This window comes from Leptidea sinapis, chromosome 6 (genome assembly GCF_905404315.1).
Source record: "Leptidea sinapis chromosome 6, ilLepSina1.1, whole genome shotgun sequence".
Taxonomy (NCBI): Eukaryota; Metazoa; Arthropoda; class Insecta; order Lepidoptera; family Pieridae; genus Leptidea; species Leptidea sinapis.
Window position 1 is genome coordinate 6,022,245 of NC_066270.1, and position 19,898 is coordinate 6,042,142.

General features: G+C 36.4%; 1 protein-coding gene across 1 annotated transcript in view; it reads right to left on the reverse strand.

The window, feature by feature from the left end:
• The window catches only part of LOC126964788 (5'-3' exoribonuclease 2 homolog), a 42,006-nt gene extending 22,325 nt beyond the window's left edge, over window positions 1–19,681 (reverse strand). The window contains exons 1-15 of the mRNA XM_050808042.1: window positions 19,508–19,681; window positions 19,201–19,440; window positions 16,236–16,465; window positions 13,578–13,684; window positions 12,733–12,891; window positions 12,216–12,343; window positions 11,527–11,706; window positions 10,573–10,770; window positions 7,913–7,999; window positions 7,262–7,422; window positions 5,884–6,052; window positions 4,846–4,935; window positions 3,620–3,776; window positions 2,611–2,806; window positions 234–430 (exon numbers count right to left, since the gene is read on the reverse strand). Of these exons, the coding sequence (XP_050663999.1) occupies window positions 234–430; window positions 2,611–2,806; window positions 3,620–3,776; window positions 4,846–4,935; window positions 5,884–6,052; window positions 7,262–7,422; window positions 7,913–7,999; window positions 10,573–10,770; window positions 11,527–11,706; window positions 12,216–12,343; window positions 12,733–12,891; window positions 13,578–13,684; window positions 16,236–16,465; window positions 19,201–19,440; window positions 19,508–19,582 (2,374 nt within the window). The 5' untranslated portion in view covers window positions 19,583–19,681. The remainder of the gene's footprint in view (window positions 1–233; window positions 431–2,610; window positions 2,807–3,619; window positions 3,777–4,845; window positions 4,936–5,883; window positions 6,053–7,261; window positions 7,423–7,912; window positions 8,000–10,572; window positions 10,771–11,526; window positions 11,707–12,215; window positions 12,344–12,732; window positions 12,892–13,577; window positions 13,685–16,235; window positions 16,466–19,200; window positions 19,441–19,507) is intronic.
• Window positions 19,682–19,898: the final 217 nt, after the last annotated feature.

Consider the following 19,898-nt stretch of genomic DNA (forward strand, 5'->3'; position numbering starts at 1 on the left):
GATGTCATATCTAATATACTAGATACTACTACGGAAACAAATGGCGCTCTGAGAAAGAAGAAGCGGTGCAAGAAACTCTCTTATCTAGTCCCAGGCTGTCGGATGACGATCAAGTTTTCGAGTTTGCTCTTATGAGCGTTTATAGAAATCAAAAAAAGATAACGTTTAAGATTTAAAAACAGATTGTAAATGTTATTGCATCCGTTGTCAAACAGTCGTAATATTAAGCTCACCAATCTGCGGCCTCCAGTTCCTGTTCTCCTGGTGAGACAGATCTCCAGGCTTGAGCACTCTAGGCGGCTGCACGGCACCTCGCAACCTTTTCGCGGGGAAGATAAAGTCATCTGGATATTCCGGGTCTTGGAACCGGACACAGACCACCCGGTTATGCAGAGCTGGTGGCAAACCCACCACTGGTGAGGCGAGCTGTCTAAAATATCATAAAAATTCCAAATCAATATCATGTGATCAAATCCGGGATAATTAAAGGATTTATTGATATTTGTTTATATCATTTTGTTATTGAAAATATTGCACGCCCCATAAGCGAAGCATTGAGATTGAGAGTGCAATATTATATTGAGAAAAGATTTTTTCACGAAACTGAAATTGATTTTTTTTTGCTTATATCGCCCTTACAGGAAAATATGAATGCGCTTATGTCAAGTCAACAAATCTGTGACGTAAATAAAATATATTTGAATAACAATAATTCTGTATAACGTAATAAATAATAACATTAAAATAATCTTTTCTGGATGTCTGTGTGTCAGTGGTGTGTTTGTGGCACGGAAATCGATCGAAACAATTATCTTTTTTTCATGACAGTAAGGGACGAGACGAGCAGGACATTGAGCTGATACTAATTGATACGCCCTGCCCATTACAATGTAGTGCCACTCAGGATTCTTAAAAAAAAACCAATAATTCTGAGCGGCACTACAAATGCGCTCGTCACTTTGATATGTAAGATGTTAAGTCTGATTTGCCCAGTAATTTAACTAGCTACGTCGCCCTTCAGACCCAAACACAATGTGCTTACACATTACAGCTTTACGGCAGCAAAAAGGCGCCGTTGTGGTACCCATCATCTAGCCGGCATCCTGTGCAAAGGAACCTCCCACTGGTAACTGGTAAAATCGTACCGGAATACATTTTTTTTACTGTCTAAAGTAACACATTGCGGGCTTTCTCGATTTATATGAGCGTTAAATTCACTGTCGTTTAATTATTATTTATAAAAAGCTAAAATACGACCAGACATAGATTACACTCGTTACAATATTGTTGAGAAACTTCACAATTATACTGACAGTTATATAATGATGATGGACTTTCCATTTTAGTTACGTTGTTTTTGTCACGACACTCTACTTGTCACATGGATCCCATTAACTTTATCTCAATCTATCATCTATGTAAAAGTGTACACACTTATTTACAAAACATGAATTTTACTGTGGTAATTGAGATTATCTGGCGGGCACTATTGTATTTTCTAAACTTTTTGCATCACTTTTTATTACGTTCATTTTCTTTTATTTTATTTTTTAAAGCGTTAAAATAAAAATAAAATTTATCTATACTACCTTTATTTGCTAATTTTAATTTCTGTTCAATTATATTCATAACTATTATGTAAAAAAATACTAGTCGCTGCTACTCCAGGAGTCAATAATGTTGGGGCTACTGAAAACCAGTGCTACATTTACGGTACGCCATTGCAGCTTACTACTGAGTCAGCTCCATTTGGTGACATTCACTGCCACACAGTACTTATTTTTTCGTTTTTAGAAATAAATTGTATTATTTAATTGGATTTATTAGTTAGTTTTAAGAATTTATTACTCATTTTGGTTTGTTATTTAATAATTGTGTGGTGGTGGTTTGTTATCACCGGCCGTTCCCAATACACTATCTACAGATAGAGATAAATTACTACTTACAACTGTCAGTAATTAGCTGTCAATAATCTGAAGCTGTCCCAATATACCCGATAAGTCATTCTTATCGCCTTATATTGGACGCGTGAATTGCAATTTCCATACAAACTTCTATCGCTAGTAAGCTACACGTCGTCCCATTGACAGACAGCGTGTACGTATAAGGTGAGTTACCGTCGATAAGTTTATTGGGACAGAAAAGTTAACAATAGTTAAGATTTTTATCTCAAGTAAGAAATAGACTGAATATTGGGAACGGCCGCTAGACTACTTGATGTCCTGAGCAATCCATGCCTGTGGGCCCCCGTATATCAACTAGAATCGGTCTTTAAACCTTTACCGGTCCGGTGATCGCAATTCCGGGGCATTCGAATTGTCGAATGCACAAGCGGGTATCGAGTGGGCCAGCGGGAGTGGGGTTATGACTCTAGGTCGGACTCTTTGTCCACTTAAAACGCGCGAATTATCAAATTAGTCCTACAAACTTTTATTGGTGTGGTTTTTGGTGAAGTGAGAGTGAGATGTGATGCCCTAAGGACGGATTTTTTTTGTGCTTCTGCCGGTACCCCCTCAGACGTGATGCCCTAGGCAATTGCTTAATTTGATTAAGGGTTAATCCGTCACTGATTCTATTCCACTTCGGTGTAGTACTACAATGTGCTCCTACCCTCCTATTATAAGATTGTCGTCGCTAAGCATGACGTCACCGCGCGCTCCCTGGCTGCGGTACGGGTATCGCTGGCCGTTGTTGACGAGCGCGCGAACATCTGTCCCCGACGCCTGGTACAGCCCCAGCAGGAACTCGTAGCTCTGGTTGCCGGTGCTCACGTAGAGCCGGTCGTTACCGCGAATGTTGCGCTTCACTAAATAAAACAATTTGTAGTAAGTAAACAAGTAATAATAATAATTCATTCAATTCTAATAATATATAGTACAGAAATAAAGAATGTTTTGTGCCCTACACTTTGCGGTAGGATACCATGTGTGTGTGTGTGTGTGTGTGTATGTGTGAGTATGTATTGGCGCGTTTTAGTGTGTATTGGCGCGTGTGTGTGTGTTTTTTTATTATGTGTGTTAGTATGATAGTTACGTTAATATGACACCAGTCCGTTCGTATCTGACAATAACGCAAACCTCCGCTACGCGACCGTATCATATGTAATATCATATGCAAACCGATAGGTCCACGCAACTTCTTAATTCAGCCGCTTAACACAGGGACTGTTTCGTTAACAACCAAATCAAAAATGGTATTTGTCCAGGTGTAATATTAGTGACAATGCTGTAAGTTTCATACCCAAAATTATAAGCAGAACGCTGGATATGATCCCTGTGGCGTTGTGACTAAGAACAGTGTTATGGCATTATGAAAAGACAGAACAAATAAATTTTGATCTTTAGATTTTCCCCTTACCATTGAGTATATGAGTTATGAAGCACTTGAACGTTTTTTAAACTCTACTCAAATAAAATTTTATGAACGATGCGGGACTCGAACCCCCGACCTCTCGGGTTCCGTGCGAGTGCTCTGCCAACTGAGCTAATCGTTTGTGTGACGTATCGTAATAAAATTTTAAATTTTAATTCTAGAAGTGAGGGTTATCACTTTAAAAACATAACATATTGTTTCTAAACTTTAGTGAGAGATCTAAGATTTTAAAGTTAAAGAAACCCACCTTCCGCCTGTGTCAGCTCCTTGTAATATGGCTCTAAGGCCTTGAACAGTCTTGTCTCATCGACGAAGGGCAGGAGAGCCACACCTTGCCAAGCGAACTTCTTGCCGTTTAAGTCTATCTTGAAATCTATGGGGTAGAAGTCGATGATGGGCGAGTACTGAAATATACAATAAAGGTTAATCTATATATATATAGAAGCTTTTCCTAATAAAAAAAAAATATAAAAGAGAATGTATGTTTGTATGTTCCCTAATAACTCCTAAACTATTTGACCGATCTCAATGTAATCTTTTGTAATAGATTAGTTGAAGCTCAAGGAAGGTTTACATATTATATAGTTTGTCGTGTCACGATCCCACCCACCACTCACCCACGCATTTACCATATCTCTCGAACCGTTTATTGACAGAACAACATCTGTCGGGTCAGCTAGTAATTAATAAGATTACAATTTAAACTATTTTAAAATGGCTAGGGAGTATTAGCTGGTGGCGAGCCGTTCCCTATACATATACATGATCGACGTAAGCGATGGCTGGTCCATTCGACATGCTTGTGTACACTACTTGTGATGGCTGGATGATTTTATCATCAGGAACCCATTTGTTTTTGTTGTAAATTTATAATATGGTATTTATATATGTATTATAAAATATGAAAAGAAAAGAGTGGGGAGAAAGAGAGGAAAGGAGAAATCTATAAAAGAGGATGTTACTGTCGTAACCCTCTTTTTAGTTTTTGCGCTTCAGCCGTTGTTTTTTACCCTCCAACTTAGGATTATTATATATATTAATTAATTTATAATATGCAATTTTCAATTATCAGATTAATATTGTGTTGTAATAAAACGATATTATATTACTGTTGCAACAATTTGCATATGTAGATTATATTAATATTTGTAAAATTCCAAAGTTGTTCGGCGATTTGAAACTGTGGAACTTTTGGCCATTTCTTCTTATTTTAGCTCACCTTTTCCTAATTGACAAATGAATAATGTTTAATTCTTTAGTTGCAGTTATTTGGCATCATTATATCAATTGGAAACAAAACTAGTGCTGAGAGACTATTGGCAATGATGATCACTTATCAACACAATACTTTTTCTCATCCTTATGGCCAATAGGGGTAGTCTATGGTATCTGGTAAAACGAAAAACGTATTCCTTACTGATGCTAGGTTGATTTATGTGAGTAATGTAGTAGTATTTAATATGCTGTACTCACGGGGTCGCTCATGAGGGTAGCCCAAGGTTTGGGCACGTGCTGCGAACTGGCTGCCGGGAACACACCCATCAGTTGCTCCAGTGGACGGAACTGTTTACAATCATGTCATACATTTACATTTACTTTTTTTATGGAAGCTATAAAAATTGTTATATTTTCGAATTAAAATATGCTATAATTATTTCATCATACTGATTGTCATTTTTGTCCATGACAGCCTTGATGTAAATAGAAAAAACAAGTCAAAAAAGTAGCTCCTAAAAAATATTAAAACTATGATTCAAGGGCCGACAGAACCAAAATCATATTTCAATAAATGCACTTTTGCACAGGCGCTTTTTAAAGCATTCAGATTCAGATAACCGGTAAAATATATCTATAAGTACATAGAGCCAAAAACCACTTATTTGGAATGATTTTTGTACTCGTACTGAATTATTTGTGTGTATTGGAGTAATTAGAGTTGCTAATAAACTAAGCGATTCAGTATGATTTCAGCTCTTTCAGCTCATCTGCAGTTTTTTCTTTGTACAAAATAATTTATACCAAAATTCATGGACGATGCGGGACTCGAACCCGTGTATCTCAGGTTCAGTCTAAGCAACAAATACAGATTATAATATAAATTTAATCAAGTGAGAGATGTCACTTTAAAATAACAAATTGAAAGAGCGAGATCTAAAGCCAATTTCCTAATATGCATTTTGAGGTAGAGCAGGTTATTAACTGTAAAGTAGAACCTGCACGTGGAGCCACAACCTGAGAGTTGAATAAGACATACCAAAATTTCGGCCGATGCGTCACTCGGACGGATGGCACAATTGGTAAGAGCGCTCGGAAGGAACCCGAGAGGCGAGGGTTCGAGGCCCAATTCATGAAATTAATTTGTATATTTATATATATCACTTAAAATTTGTATATTTATATATATCACTTAAAATAACAAACTGTTTAGTTTTTTCTTTGTTTGTTATGATTTAGCAACGGTCGGGGGGGACAGCGTGTGGGGTTTGTTAAAACAACATAATGTAATGTTACCGGCTGCGTGCCCTTCTCGAACTTGGTGCTGAGGCCGGACACGTTGACGAAGTCTGAGGCGAACGGCGCGTAGTGGTAGGGGAAGTACCACTTCCAGCTGGCGCAGCCCTGGTAGTAGTAACGCAGCACCCAGCACAGACCTCGCACGTACTGCAACGCCACGCGGTACCTAACACATACCATTCATTATTATTGTCTACATTATAATCTTTTTATCGAAGAGTGAACCTGAAACATCTGATGTTAAGTAAGCCCGATCTGCTACAACACCAGAGGAATCACAAAAGTGTTGCCGGCCTTTTGGTAATGTCTCAATCCATATATGAGTTGAACGTGGCAGAAAGTTCCTTGAAAACCTCACCGTCTAGGACGCCACAGATGCAGATGGTGGGGATGATTTTCCAGGTACCGAATTGTGTATGCGAACCAGATTGTACGCGAAGATGGAATTCGGCGGCAAGAATCACGTTAAAAAGCTCTTCGAAAACTAGCCGTTATAAATGCGGTAGAAGACACACAATGGACGCTTCTACGCAACGCCAAGTGATCGAGACGTTTACAAAATACAGTTCCCTGACGCGTAAGTTAAGGGTGCTCACCCTATAGATTTATGCTTTGTCAGCTAAAGTAGAGTATAGCAACAGGCCGTAGGTACAATTACTTTACACGTGTAGAACCTTCTGGAAACAATATTGTTGATGTACCAATTTACTTTCTGTGAAATAAGTAATATGACTCTCTATATTAGAATAAGCTATATAAAGTAAGTTTCCGTAAAACTAAGCATTCTGTGATTAGTCTTAGCTCCGTAAACATTGAAAATCGGGTTTATTGAATAAAGTTATTTTTTATTAAGTAACCATTCAGTTATTCCTTGACTCGCTCAGCTCTGTGTTGCACGTATAGTCTATTTTCCTGAAACGATTCTCCTTTATAAGCCTTAATAGGTTATTAGGGCGATAGATGCATACAGTATCAGCCCAAAAATTTAACGAGTGGAACGCAGAGCTGCTGGAACCTTCGAGAATACAGCTCATACGGCGCGTTATCTTTACGCATGTTAGTTCACTTCAATGTCTATATTATACAATATTTAATATGGACAGGTTTCCAAAAAGCTTATAAGCAATAAACTGGCTGACCCGACACCCGGTGCTCTATACATGACAAATAAAATACTGTTTTTTATGAATTTGTCAATAATATCTAAAAAATATGTCCATATAAAACAAATATTGGAAATAAAAATAATTATGGGTCCCAAATCGAATCACTGCACTCCATGAAGTAATCCCCGTTAAAATCTGTTCTTTAGTTTAGGAGTTCACTGGAAACAAACACTGGATTTATATATATAAAGATCATTTGCTAAATTCACCTGAACTCCAGATTATCCCTGCCAACCTCAAACTTGCTCTCGTAGTATCTCTCCTTGAACCCTTCCTCCCACAGACGTACTTCGTCGTGCTTATCGTCATCTTCATCTAAGCCGGCCTCTGCAGCAGATCGCTTGCGACTCTGTTTCTCTTCATCATTTTTCTGCAAATGTTACATGGTATTGACATCGACATTAATATAATGATTTTTAATCAGTAGTTACATCTATTTCATAAAATACAAAAATGGCATCACCACCATTACCAGTGGGTGGCTCCTTTGCACAGGATGCCGGCTATATTATGGGTATGCCGGCTATTTCTGCCTTGAAGCAGTAATGTGTAAGCATTACTGTGTTTCGGACTGAAGGGCGCCGTAGCAAGTGAAAATACTGGGCAAATGAGACTTAACATCTTATGTCTCAAAGTGACGAGCGCGATAATTGTAGTGCCGCTCAGAATTTTTGTGTTTTTCCAGAAACATTTACCATCAATTGAACATCGTGCTCGCGTCGTCCCTTTTTTTCATTAAAAAAAAAGCAAAGCCATTTCAGTGAGCATGACGAACGAACCGTGTTATATATCATTCCGATTCACACCGGAAGAAAGTTAGCCACTTGTCACTAAATTAAGATTATATAAGCCAAACTTACGTCAGCCGCAGCTTTCATTCCCGCCAAGCGGATATCGGCTGCTTCTTGTCGGGCATTCTGCACGGTGCGGGCACCACCGCCCACCGCCTGTTCACAACATTTGAAAATATAAATACAGATATAAATAGTTTATTTCACATGCGCGCAATGTATTGCGTGAGCCGTGGGCGAAAAGTTAACAATACACATAAGCTGGTGCAAAATTTAGTGGTTAAAAATTATGAGGATGTTGTAATTTTATATACATATAAAATTTGAAAACAAAACTTAATGAAGGATGCGGGACTGGAACCCATGACCTCTGCCGTTCCGTGCTCTACGTCAGAAGTCGTAGGTTCGAGTCCCGCATCGATCAAAAAATTTTGTTTTCAATTTTTATTTCTGTATTAATCCTAGAAGTGAGGGTTAACATTTTAAAAAACATATTGTTAACAAATTGTTATGTTTTTCAATATATGTATAATAAATTCAACTTAATTTAAAGCCTTTATAATGGTCTAATTACCTTTATCTACACCCATGCGTTAATTCCGCTATTAAATCCACATTCGTGTTTTAATACCCCTTATTACAAAACAGTTGCATCAATAACTATTACCAATGTCTAGTAACTATGAAGTGTGTGCCAAGCCATATACTTTGTTTGTTAAATAAATACAGTTATAATATATATATTATATATTTATATATTTATTTAAAAAAATATAATATATATATATATTATAACTAAAAAAACTAAATATATTATAAGTATATATATATATATAATACAAAAAAAACAAAACCTTCTCAGGGTCGTCGGTAAATTGTATGTAAAAGTCTTGATTGAAAGAGTTGTGAATGAAACAGACGAAAGAGTATGGGATGCACAAGCGGGATTTAGAAAGGGAATGGTATGTACGGATCAGGTCTTTTCCTTGCGGTGTATAGGCGAAAAGTTTTTGGCTTAAAACAAGAAGGTCTATTGCGCGTTCGTGGATCTAGAAAAGGCCTATGATAGAGTGGTGAGGAATGAATTGTGGTCAGCATTGTCCGCGAACGGTGTGAGCAGTGTCCTCATACGAGCATTGCAATCTCTTTATAGTGATTCTAGTGCTAGTGTAAGGATAAACGGGGCATACACTGAATGGTTTAATATCAAAAAAGGTATTAGGGATGTGTAGCGTCACCGTGGCTGTTAATCTGTTCAAGAACAATGTTCAATGCTTGAAAGATTTCAAAGAGAATGAAAGTGGGTTGAGAATAAATGAGTTACTCGTCAAATGTTTTCTCTATGCTAATGACCAAGTATTACTTGCATCTTCGGCCGAGGAGTTGCAGACGATGGTAACTGCTATGAATGGAGCTTTTGGTAGAAAGGGAATGAAGATGAATGTAAAGAAGACGAAAGTGATGGTGCTTGAAAGAGATAAGGTTGTGACAGACTGCAATATCGTGATTGGAGATGAAAAAATTGAACAGGTGAATGAGTTTGTGTATCTGGGTTCTAAATTTACAAGAGATGGAAAGTATCAGAGTGATATTGAAAGAAGAGTGAATGCAGGAAACATGGTGAATGGAGCTTTGCACTCCTTTATGTACAGGCAGAAGGTGTCTAATAAGGCTCGTTTGGCTGTGCACCCTAAACCGGAGAGCATGTATGAAAGGAATAATGAAAGTGGACGAAGCGAAACTAGTATGTACCTAAGGATCGTAGCAAGTGGAAAGAAGTGGCCTCTGCCTACCCCTACGGGAAAGAGGCGTGATTTTATGTATGTATGTATGTAATTAGAAAAATATGCATGTTCACTGCTTTAACACCACTGACCTGTATAAATACCACTGGACAGGCTGTTCCATATGTTTGACAGCAATTTTTTTGTGCCTATATGAAGCGCCACTCGCGAGCGTCCAGAGAACTAAATTTGACGTATAATACAAATGGCTGCGAAGGAACGTACAATACTCTGAAGTATTTTTGCATTTTGAATTAATTTCATTCGTTTTCCGTGTTATTTATATTTCAAGAATCAACGTTATAAAGTACACATTTTTTTTTGTAAATAGTTCCCCACCATCTATCGATGTTTGCCGAGGTATCACTAGTTTACCGCAGACTCTCGCTACTTGGCCAACAGTAAAAAAATGGCGAATATCAAACAGCCACAAAAGCACTTTGACAGCCACCAGTCCAGTGGTATATAGTAGAGGTCAGTGTTTAACACTCAGTCAAATGCATTATACTGCAAATAACATTATAACGTGTATATCGCGATAGAACTAGATACACGCATTAAATAAAGTGTTATTTAATTAATATAAAGTTATGTGGTGAGCACTGATAACAAATTACATAAATTTGATTGAAGTCCAGCTTTTTTAATCATCATCATCAGCCGGAAGACGTCCTGTTCTGGACAAAGGCCTCCCCAAAAGATTTCCACGACGATCGGTCCTGCGCTGCCTACCGACACTGCGTCTCCGGTACTTGGTCGCCATTCGAGGACTTTACTGGCCCCAACGGTCATCTTTTTTGAATACTTTTTATTAATTTATCATTTATTTAAATCATTAAGACCATTATTTTTAATGATTATAGTTTCATGACGATTAAAAATATACTTAGAGGTCCGTAATAATAATGTTTATTATTTAGATACCATAGGATGCAATAGACACACCTGTGGCGCAAACTGTGTATCGTTGAGCAGCTGGAAGTTAACCCTCTGTTGCTGCTGTTTCTTGGCCTTGTCCCGAGCTTTGAAGTTGAGTTCGTTCTGGTGGCGGCGCCGGAATATCTCATCCTCCATGCGGCCAAGCTCGTCCATTATTATCTGCACGCGGTCCAGGTTCACATCGCCCGAGTCAGTCACCCAGCCCTGGACATGACGTCATTTATATACATATTATTGAAAGGCCCGCTGGCTAAACAAACAGAACCGTCCAATAGATTAGCTATTATATATCTTAAATTAAATTTGTAACCCACACTTATCAAAAATGCGGGATTCCGTCCGAGCGCTCTTTCACTGAGCCAACCGTTCATTGTCGTTCCTCCCGAGAGGTCGCGTGTTTGGCTGCCGCATCGTTCATAAATTTTGGTTACAAATTTAATTTTCCCAGCAGTGAGGAATATCACTTTGAAAAATAACAAATTGTTGTTATATATTGTGTTAGTGATAGAAAAGTGTGGACAAAAAGTAGGCAAAGCCCTTCTCCAACTTGATGACAGCACTAAATACACTACGAAACATTGTCGGTTTTAATTTAATTTAAAGTTATTTGCTTACTCGAAAAATGTTTTCTAATAAAAAAATATTATTTATTATATTATTTACAGTATTTGGACGACTTACGGCCATTTTCAATAACCTATATACCCTTAGTTTAACTTACGGATACATGGCTGTCACCGTTTAATAAAAAAAAATCTTATCTATCCATAGTTATGTCCAATGCTATATGTTAATAGGTTATTCAAATGTAAGTAAGCGTTAAAGGATAATAAATAAATATTTGTAAAAAAAAATAGTTTATTGAAAACGGCCGCTAATGATGGTAAATATTTAAAATTGTACTCTTCCCCAAATGTAAAAGACTAATACATAGAAACTTATTATTGAAATTAAGCTCACTCTCGTTTTGTAGACGCACTTCTTGTAGAGATTGACCAGCCGGTCCACAGCGCCCTCCCTGATCTCCAGGCTGGGCAGATGTGGCAGGAAGTCGTTGCCCACAAAGAAGCACATGAAAACCCAGTCATCCAGCGCCCGCTCGAAGTCGTATGCGAACGGCAGGTTCGGCATTTGGAGTTCCTGGATACAAATATTAATTAAAGCGTGAATTTATTGCACTCCAGGAAATTTGTAGGATTTCTGTGGGTGCAAGCCAATACATCGGCAACTTAATTTTACAACTGTGAAATTTTTAACATTAAAATATCTCTGAACGTCAAAATATTCGAAAAGATTGAAAGTGTAGTATGTTTTATTGAAGTTTATAAGAAATATATACCACCTACCATATTCTCTTACAAAACCAGAGGGATCACGGGGGTGTTGCCAATCTTTTAGAAAGGGGTATGTGCTTTTTCGAAGGTCGTTTTTGTGTGTCTTCTACCATACTTATTACGGGAAGTGTTTTGAAGAGCTGTTTGGCCTGATTTTTGCCGCCGATTTCCACCATCGACACGACACAAATTAGGGTATCATCCCCACCATCTGGCAAGTGTGGTGTTCCTCCACAGTACGGTTTTCAAGGAATGTACGCTCGTTTGTCCTCCTATACCATAAAAAATATTAAAGACTATTGAATCTCAGATTACCTTTTCAAGATATTCTCGGAGGACGCTAAGCCTCACAAATATGAAGCCATCTTGATTTCCAAATGCAGGGTCCGATCTAACCAGTGATGCTTCAGGGCTGCTACCGGTACATTCCTTCATTTCGTGACCTGAAATAAAATCAAATATGATCTAGAACTGTTGGGTAAGTAAGCAAGCTTGTGAGATTGTTGAAAATAATAGAGAGAGTTAAGTAGAGTTGAAAGTATTAACCTTCCAAATACACCGTCGGAATCGGAAGTGCCGTAAGGCGCAGTACGGCCCGACCAAGTTCTGACCCTCGCTTGATTCATAACATGGTTAATTTTGCATGGTCTTATTGCTTGTTTTAAAAGCTTTCTTATACATTCACTCAAATCATCATAATTATAAGCAATCTTTTATACATGTAACATAATAAATAAAATCGTGCCGATCTACATACCGCGGCGCGGGGGCACTTGCCGAATTCGGAAGGTTAAAACTTGTTTTAATCAAAGTAAGGTTCAATGGTAAATACCTAATTGGCCACACACATCACAGGGTCTCGGCTTATTGGGCTTGAACTCCTCACGAATTATAGTGAAGTTTGGTTCATGAGTTGCCAACCCCAACATTATCAGATCCGCGTCAGCCCCGCACAGCACATGTTGCGTGTTGGGATCGTGATCAGGTTGCGCTGCAATATAATAATAATTCAAGTTACACACTGGATAAACCTGTTCTAGGTCCTACAATAACGGCCCAAAATTTATAAACTATCATGTGTCAGCTTGATGTGTTAATAAGCACTAAATAATATATCCCAATTAATAATTACATTTATTTAACTACTTTCTGTGTTAGTAATGTTATTTTATACAATTACCAATATAATTAGAAATAACTATAGTAGCACATAATATTCAGATCTTTAGATAAATTGATTCATGAAACTTGGTTGGCACTGCTGTAGTGCATCATCACGGTGGACGGTCGTACCCTATATAAGCGAAATCCCTAAGTTTGAGTAGACATTACTTATTGTGAATTGTAAGGGGTTTCACTGCCCAAATTGTATTGAGTCAGTTATTATTATAATTATTAGTGGAAACTGTAAAATTCAGATATTTCAATTTTATTAAGTGCGTTTAAATTACCAATCCCTTCTACACATGGTTGTTTCTTTTGGATGGAAAGAGATAACTTATTTTTTTTATATATGAGAACTAACAAACATATGCAAACACGCAAATAGGCAGAGTAAATTGGACACACAACTCATATTGGTAATATCAAACTTATTATAACCTTAATATCCTGAGCCAATTAACTTCAAATATACCTACAAGTAATTTAAATATTATCATAAAGTTTTATGTTTACCTCTTTGCCTCCGTATGTAGTCCATGATTTTATGTTCACCCTCACCAGGTACATTGGCATCTGATAATATGACCTTGATTCCCTTCCACCCAGGATCACTGTTTAATCTAAAATTTAAAAATAAAGTCTTGTCTTAAATATTATTACAACGTAAAAACTTAAAGCTGTTAAAACCATAATTTTCTAAGAAACTTTAAGGAAATAATTAAAAACCCACAGAAAAAGTGCGTAAATGTATAAATCCGTGGTCACACAGATAACAGCCCTGCATTAATTAAGGCCTAAGATAGTCATTCCAAATATAATTATTCTTCATTAAACGCTGAGACTAATAAATAAATAATTAATATAAGTTTTATTACATAACATAAAAAAAATTTTTAATTGTAACTGAACATTAACTGTCACTAAGTACCTATACTTGTGGTATAGAGGTATTCACGAGAATATATAGTGTGTGGAGGTTTCCTCACAACTCGCTTAAATTTCACTGATTGTGGCGGCGACATGGGACGAGTCGTCCCCTTCCCTAAAATATGGTCGAGGGTGGCGATGGCTGGCCCAAGCGTCATACTCGTGAACGGACGCTACTTGTGGTGGCATGATGATACTGTTACGGGAAACTCTGCTTCAGATTCTTAAGTTATTAGATATTTTTTAATAATCGCTTATAAAATGCTCGCAAAATACCTTTATCTATTTACGTTGTGTGTGGGTGATGCAGCACCCCTTCTTATTAAAATAACCTTTGTTTTGTATAAATTTCCATTTACTTTTTTCAATTTCAAGAGTGTTGTGTAAGTGAGTATTTTTGTTGCATCACTTTACACATATTGAAATTGTAATGATTTGTAAAACGATGAAAATGTTTAAGTTGATTTAAAAGAGTGGCACTGAGTTTCTTGATACTTCTTCTCGTTAGCCCGTTAAACCCTTTACGAAGTAGCGGTAAATTCAATAAGAAAAAAATTTTTTTGGCATTCCTAAGAGTCATTTCCATGACCTACATGAATAAAGTGATTTTGGTTTGATGTGTTTGTTTTTGATTTATATGATTTCGAGTTGAAGTATCTAAAAATCAATTATATTAATTTGGAAAATGGAAGATACATTGGTACATAGCAGGTAGGAAATCAAAACAGCTCTTACACACCACTTATGCAAACCAGAACAGAGTCACTCTGCACTGGATCAAAGGACCCAACAACTCACTGGGCAATGATGCTGCAGATAAACTAGCCAAAAGGGGATCCTAAGCTGTAGCATGGACCAGAACCTCTGCTACCCATACCTCAGGCCCAAATTAAAAGTGGCTGCGAGAAAACACGGAACTATCCCACCGAACAGAATGAAGAAACAGCAAAAGATGCAGGCAAACAAAGAAGGCGGTTCTGGTGCCCTCAAAGTGCTTCGCCCGCATCCGGACGAGGCTACACAGGGACAAAATACGTAAAATTGTAGGTGTTGTGTCACTAGTCACTGTCCCTTGAACAAGCATCTATCTGTCATAGGTGTAACAGACAACCCTTTGTGCAGGGGATCCATGCAGGCAGAAGAAACGCGAGAACACATGCTTATGGAGTGTAGGATTGTGGCTAAACAACGAGCACAAATCCTCCAATCACCAGCATCGCTCCCAGATGCCTGCAGAAATTTAAAAAGACTGCTAGACTTCTGAAATGATCTACAGGCCTACTCGCTTCGGAATGATACGATAATACTCCGAATATATCGCAACTATCCTACTCTAACAAATGTTCGAATTCCTTATCGTTTATCGTTACCATAGACTAATATTTTGAATTTTTTACGATGTAAGTGTGAATGAAATATGTTCGAACTTGAACATTATCTGTGCTGTTAAGTGTCAAAAGTCAAAACATAGATTAGGCGCTAAGGACCATGCCAGCTCCGCACCACCAATTTGGTATAATTTACACATAATGCAAATGTTAAAAAAATATGTAAATAATATAATATGACCATGTAAAATTGAATAAATAATACAATACTTGCGGATAATAAAATGTAAAAAAAACTTAAAAAGCAACTCAACCCTTCTCGTCGACTTCCTATTTCTCAGGCGGACATTTGCATTATTTCTACGCATAAACGATCAACAAAATGACGTACGAGTAAATGATGTAGATTGTCTGGCAAATACATCTATACAACTTGAAACGATAATAGCATCGACAGCCTAGAAGGTGTCGTTGAGATTATCGTAAAAGTGACGTTTGATTATTTGTGAAATTCGAATATTCGTCGAAGAGAAGGGTTAGGACCGATAATATAGAATAATGTCTCGTTCGTTCAATCATCGTTTTGACATTGATTACGATGTAACTAAGAGTAGGATTCGACACGACTAATGCCACTATTTATCGAATATCGATTTTAGGAGTAGGCCCTCTGAGCTGGTTGGAGTAAAAAGAGAAACGAAAACACACAATGGCCCAATACAAACGAATTGGCATGATAAATTTTAAGTGATAAAAAGATTATAACCTTGTAAAGAATAAAATTGATTGCAATTTCTTTTAATAGTGTAAGAATTTCAGATTTTAGTGAATATTCAAAACAATTTGTCATAAATAACTTTTGAAAAAAATTATGAAGCTCCAGTACAAACCTGAACATTTGGTTTACATAAGTTACCTGTCATGGATGTAATAATGCAGGCACTTGCTCAGTCGGTCCATGAATGGGGTACCAGGAGTAATGCAGTTTGAATCAAAATGAGCCTCCTTAGGTCTCTCGGGAGGTAAGTAGGCACCTTTGGATTGAAGTTCTGATCTGATACGAGCAATTTCTTCAATCTTTTCCTGGGTTTCCTTAGAGGCTCTAAAACGGCGTGAACGTTGTTGGTTCATTTTTGCCCTAGGTGCCTGAAATTAGAATTAATATACTGCAGGGCTATTCCGCTAAAATACTGCAACTGCACTTGAACACAATGCAAGTCAAAAATATAAAATTGTCACATATTGGAATTCCACTAGGTAGGCCTGTTGCAGTTGTTTTGCAGTTACACAGTGGTGCAGGTATATTATTATTATATGTATTCCACAAATAAAATTACTCTGCAACTTTACTGCAATAAAATCATATTCTGTAAAAATTATTATGATATTTGAATTTTTAGGATTATATTATTGTAGTTTGCTGAGTTCTCGTAACAGGTTTCATCATGCTCGCTTAAATGTCAGTGCTTGTGGCGGCGACATGGGACGGGTCGTCCCCTTCCCTAAAATATGGTTGAGGGAGGTGATGGCTGGCCCATGCGTCATGCTCGTGAACGGGCGCTGCTTGTGGTGGCGGGATGACCCTGTTGCCGGAGACTTGGTTTCAGATTATTAAAAGTTATTGTGTATATATATATGTATGGATATATACATGTTTATTTATTTATAATCGCTTATAAAATGCTCACAGAATACCTTTATTGATTTATGGTGTATGTGGATGATGCAGCTACTGTACACAATAACTTTTGTATTAATTTACATTTACTTTTTGACTTACCTACTTGTGTAAGACATTGACTATTTGATGTTTGAGTGTGTTTCTTGCATCATTTTACATTTTACATATTATATTGTAATTGAAATTATCTGTAAATCTTGATATAAAAGAGTGGCAATGAGTTTCTTGCTACTTCTTCTCATTAGCTCAACCCTTTACGAAGTAGCGGTAGAGTCAATAAAAAAAATATTTTATTTATTTTGACATTCATGAGCGTCATTTCCGTGACCGACGTGAATAAACTGATTTTGATTTGATTTGTAATGACAGCAGTATCTGTGCAGTTATTTTGCAGGTTTATTGATGTGGATCATAAGCAACTTTTTGGAAGTTTCAAGTAAATAATAAAAATGATATGCCGTTATAATAAACACTGTGTAACAAAACTCATTGGGTCCTGGGATCTATGTTAACTCTAAAATATGAATAATCAAATTAAATATTATTAAATTTCACTTCTGGCATGGATATATAGATACATGTCATATCAAATGAGCTGCATAAAATTGGGAAATTGGAAGCTGCTTGTGGTTTGTTCCTACACCAAGGTTGTGAACTAGTCAAGTGTCATGAGATATAACTCAGCTGTTTGCTATTTAACACTTCAAATTTTAATTCAGCAAATAATTTTCTTTAAACTTTTGCTGCAATCCAATTGTAAGTTCTCTCTACTTAATCTTAAGTTTACTAATTTATTATTTATTGAAGTAGGTCTTACTTTGCGGAAATCCATAATTATACAAATTATTTGAGTTTATATTATTAGTAAATTGGCGGAATTAACACTAAAGAAAACTCAAATCATTTGTATAATTTATTATTGTTATAATGATGATAATTTGATGTTTCAAATTCACAAATTTAAAGACAGTTGTGCTCTAGGCATTTGTCACAATGTTTGATGGTATTTATAATGAAAAATGTGTAGTAGGTATGTATTCAAATTTAATTCATTAATTTCTTTGACTATTCTTAAAAGTATTTCAGCCTCAGGCTTAGTAAAAGGAGTTGGTAGTTTTAGGTAAGTAAATTTCACTGATAATTTTCATTTTCTTAATGAGACCATTTTACGAGCTATCTTAACTATAAACAATTTAATAAAAAATAACAAACAACAAATGGAACAACAGGGTATTTGATACATGGTGCATAATTAATTAGAATCACTTCTATGAATTTTTCGCAGTAAAAATGTAATATTAGATCTCAAATATCATAAAATGATTTCAGAAAAATCTTTATCACAATGAAATTACTATATTTTATTACATTAAATATACAACTTTGAAGCAAAGTAAGAAACTTAAATATCATCCCAACATGCTCTCAATAAAATCTAGAGCAAGTTGATGGTGCTTACCTATCACCAAAATATTTGTCAATTCTGTTTCATGAAGAGGTTGTGTCACATAAATGGATCTTCATAAGTTTTTATTTGAAAATATGTATAAATTTATTAAAAGGATAAAAAGGAATGTGAATATAATCACATATTGAAATTTTAGGGTATTCAAAATCTGTAAAGACCAAAGAGTATAATTCATGAGGCTATATATACATATATTTCTTTATATGACAATGATGTTTGTAAAACATATTTTTCCCTTTTAATTAAACACTTCTTTTTTTTAGTGCTTAGTAACCAATTATATTAATTCATGTCTCATTTCGAGCATTCATTTATTAGTAGAAATTATATGGTAACATTAATTGTAGCAGTTTTATTGATTCGTGTAGTAGCAGTGCAGATTAGGAAATACATCAACTAGCACTGCACAACTTTAAATAACAATTGTAGAAGTGCAGTTGCACTTATTTACCAGAATTGCCCTGCTGATCAGGTCAGTAAGTAAATATTTATACCAAATTCCCATTTAATGTGGGATAGAAGCCTAGTCATTCTTATGGGACCCTTGATAGTATGTGATCACTGCTTCCTATGTTCTATGATGTTGCATTTTCCTTTCAGGTGATATCAACCTGGGCACTTAGCTGTACACACTGTACGAGGGAATTTGTTTACTGAATTATCAGTAAAACTAAAGCGACATTCAATATATATTTTTTAATTTCTAATGAGACAAACACATAATTCACTTACCACTCCATCAATAGCCATGTACAATAACTTTCTCGGACGGACTATACGGAAAAGCCTGTCGATGCACTCAAATATAGCCACCATCATCTCATCCTCGTCTTTCGGCGGTGGTTTATCTTCAGGATGAGTGCACGGATGTATAATACCATTCATATCTAAGTATAGATTGTCAAATTCCACTCCATTGGGATTGGGAAGCGACGAATCGGCATACACCAAAATACCATCAACATCAGTAGGCTAAAAGACACAAAACTATTTGAAAAACGGAAACGAAAGTAGGACATTTTAAGGTTATGGTATTTACCCTTTGCTCAATACATTCGACAATAACGCTTGCATATTTTCGACTAAGCCAACGGAAAAATGCTGGTACTCCCATTTTTTATTCACCACAAAATAAACACTGTTAATTTAACTGTGATTTTTCATTTATATTGTGGTGCGCGTAGTTTAACAACAAATAAAATGACGCGCACAAGAGTCAACGCACAACTGTCATCGTCAAGTTAAGCGTGACAGCTGACATTGTAATGATGCTCTAATTCTTATCCAATGACAAAACTTAAAACATCAAGCAAAACATGGTGTAAAGAAACATGCCGCTCTAGTTGCGAGGACGTTACAATGGGTAATGGATTATTTTTAACATAATATATGATTATTAGTGATGTGCAAATGCGCAAATGTTATACCTA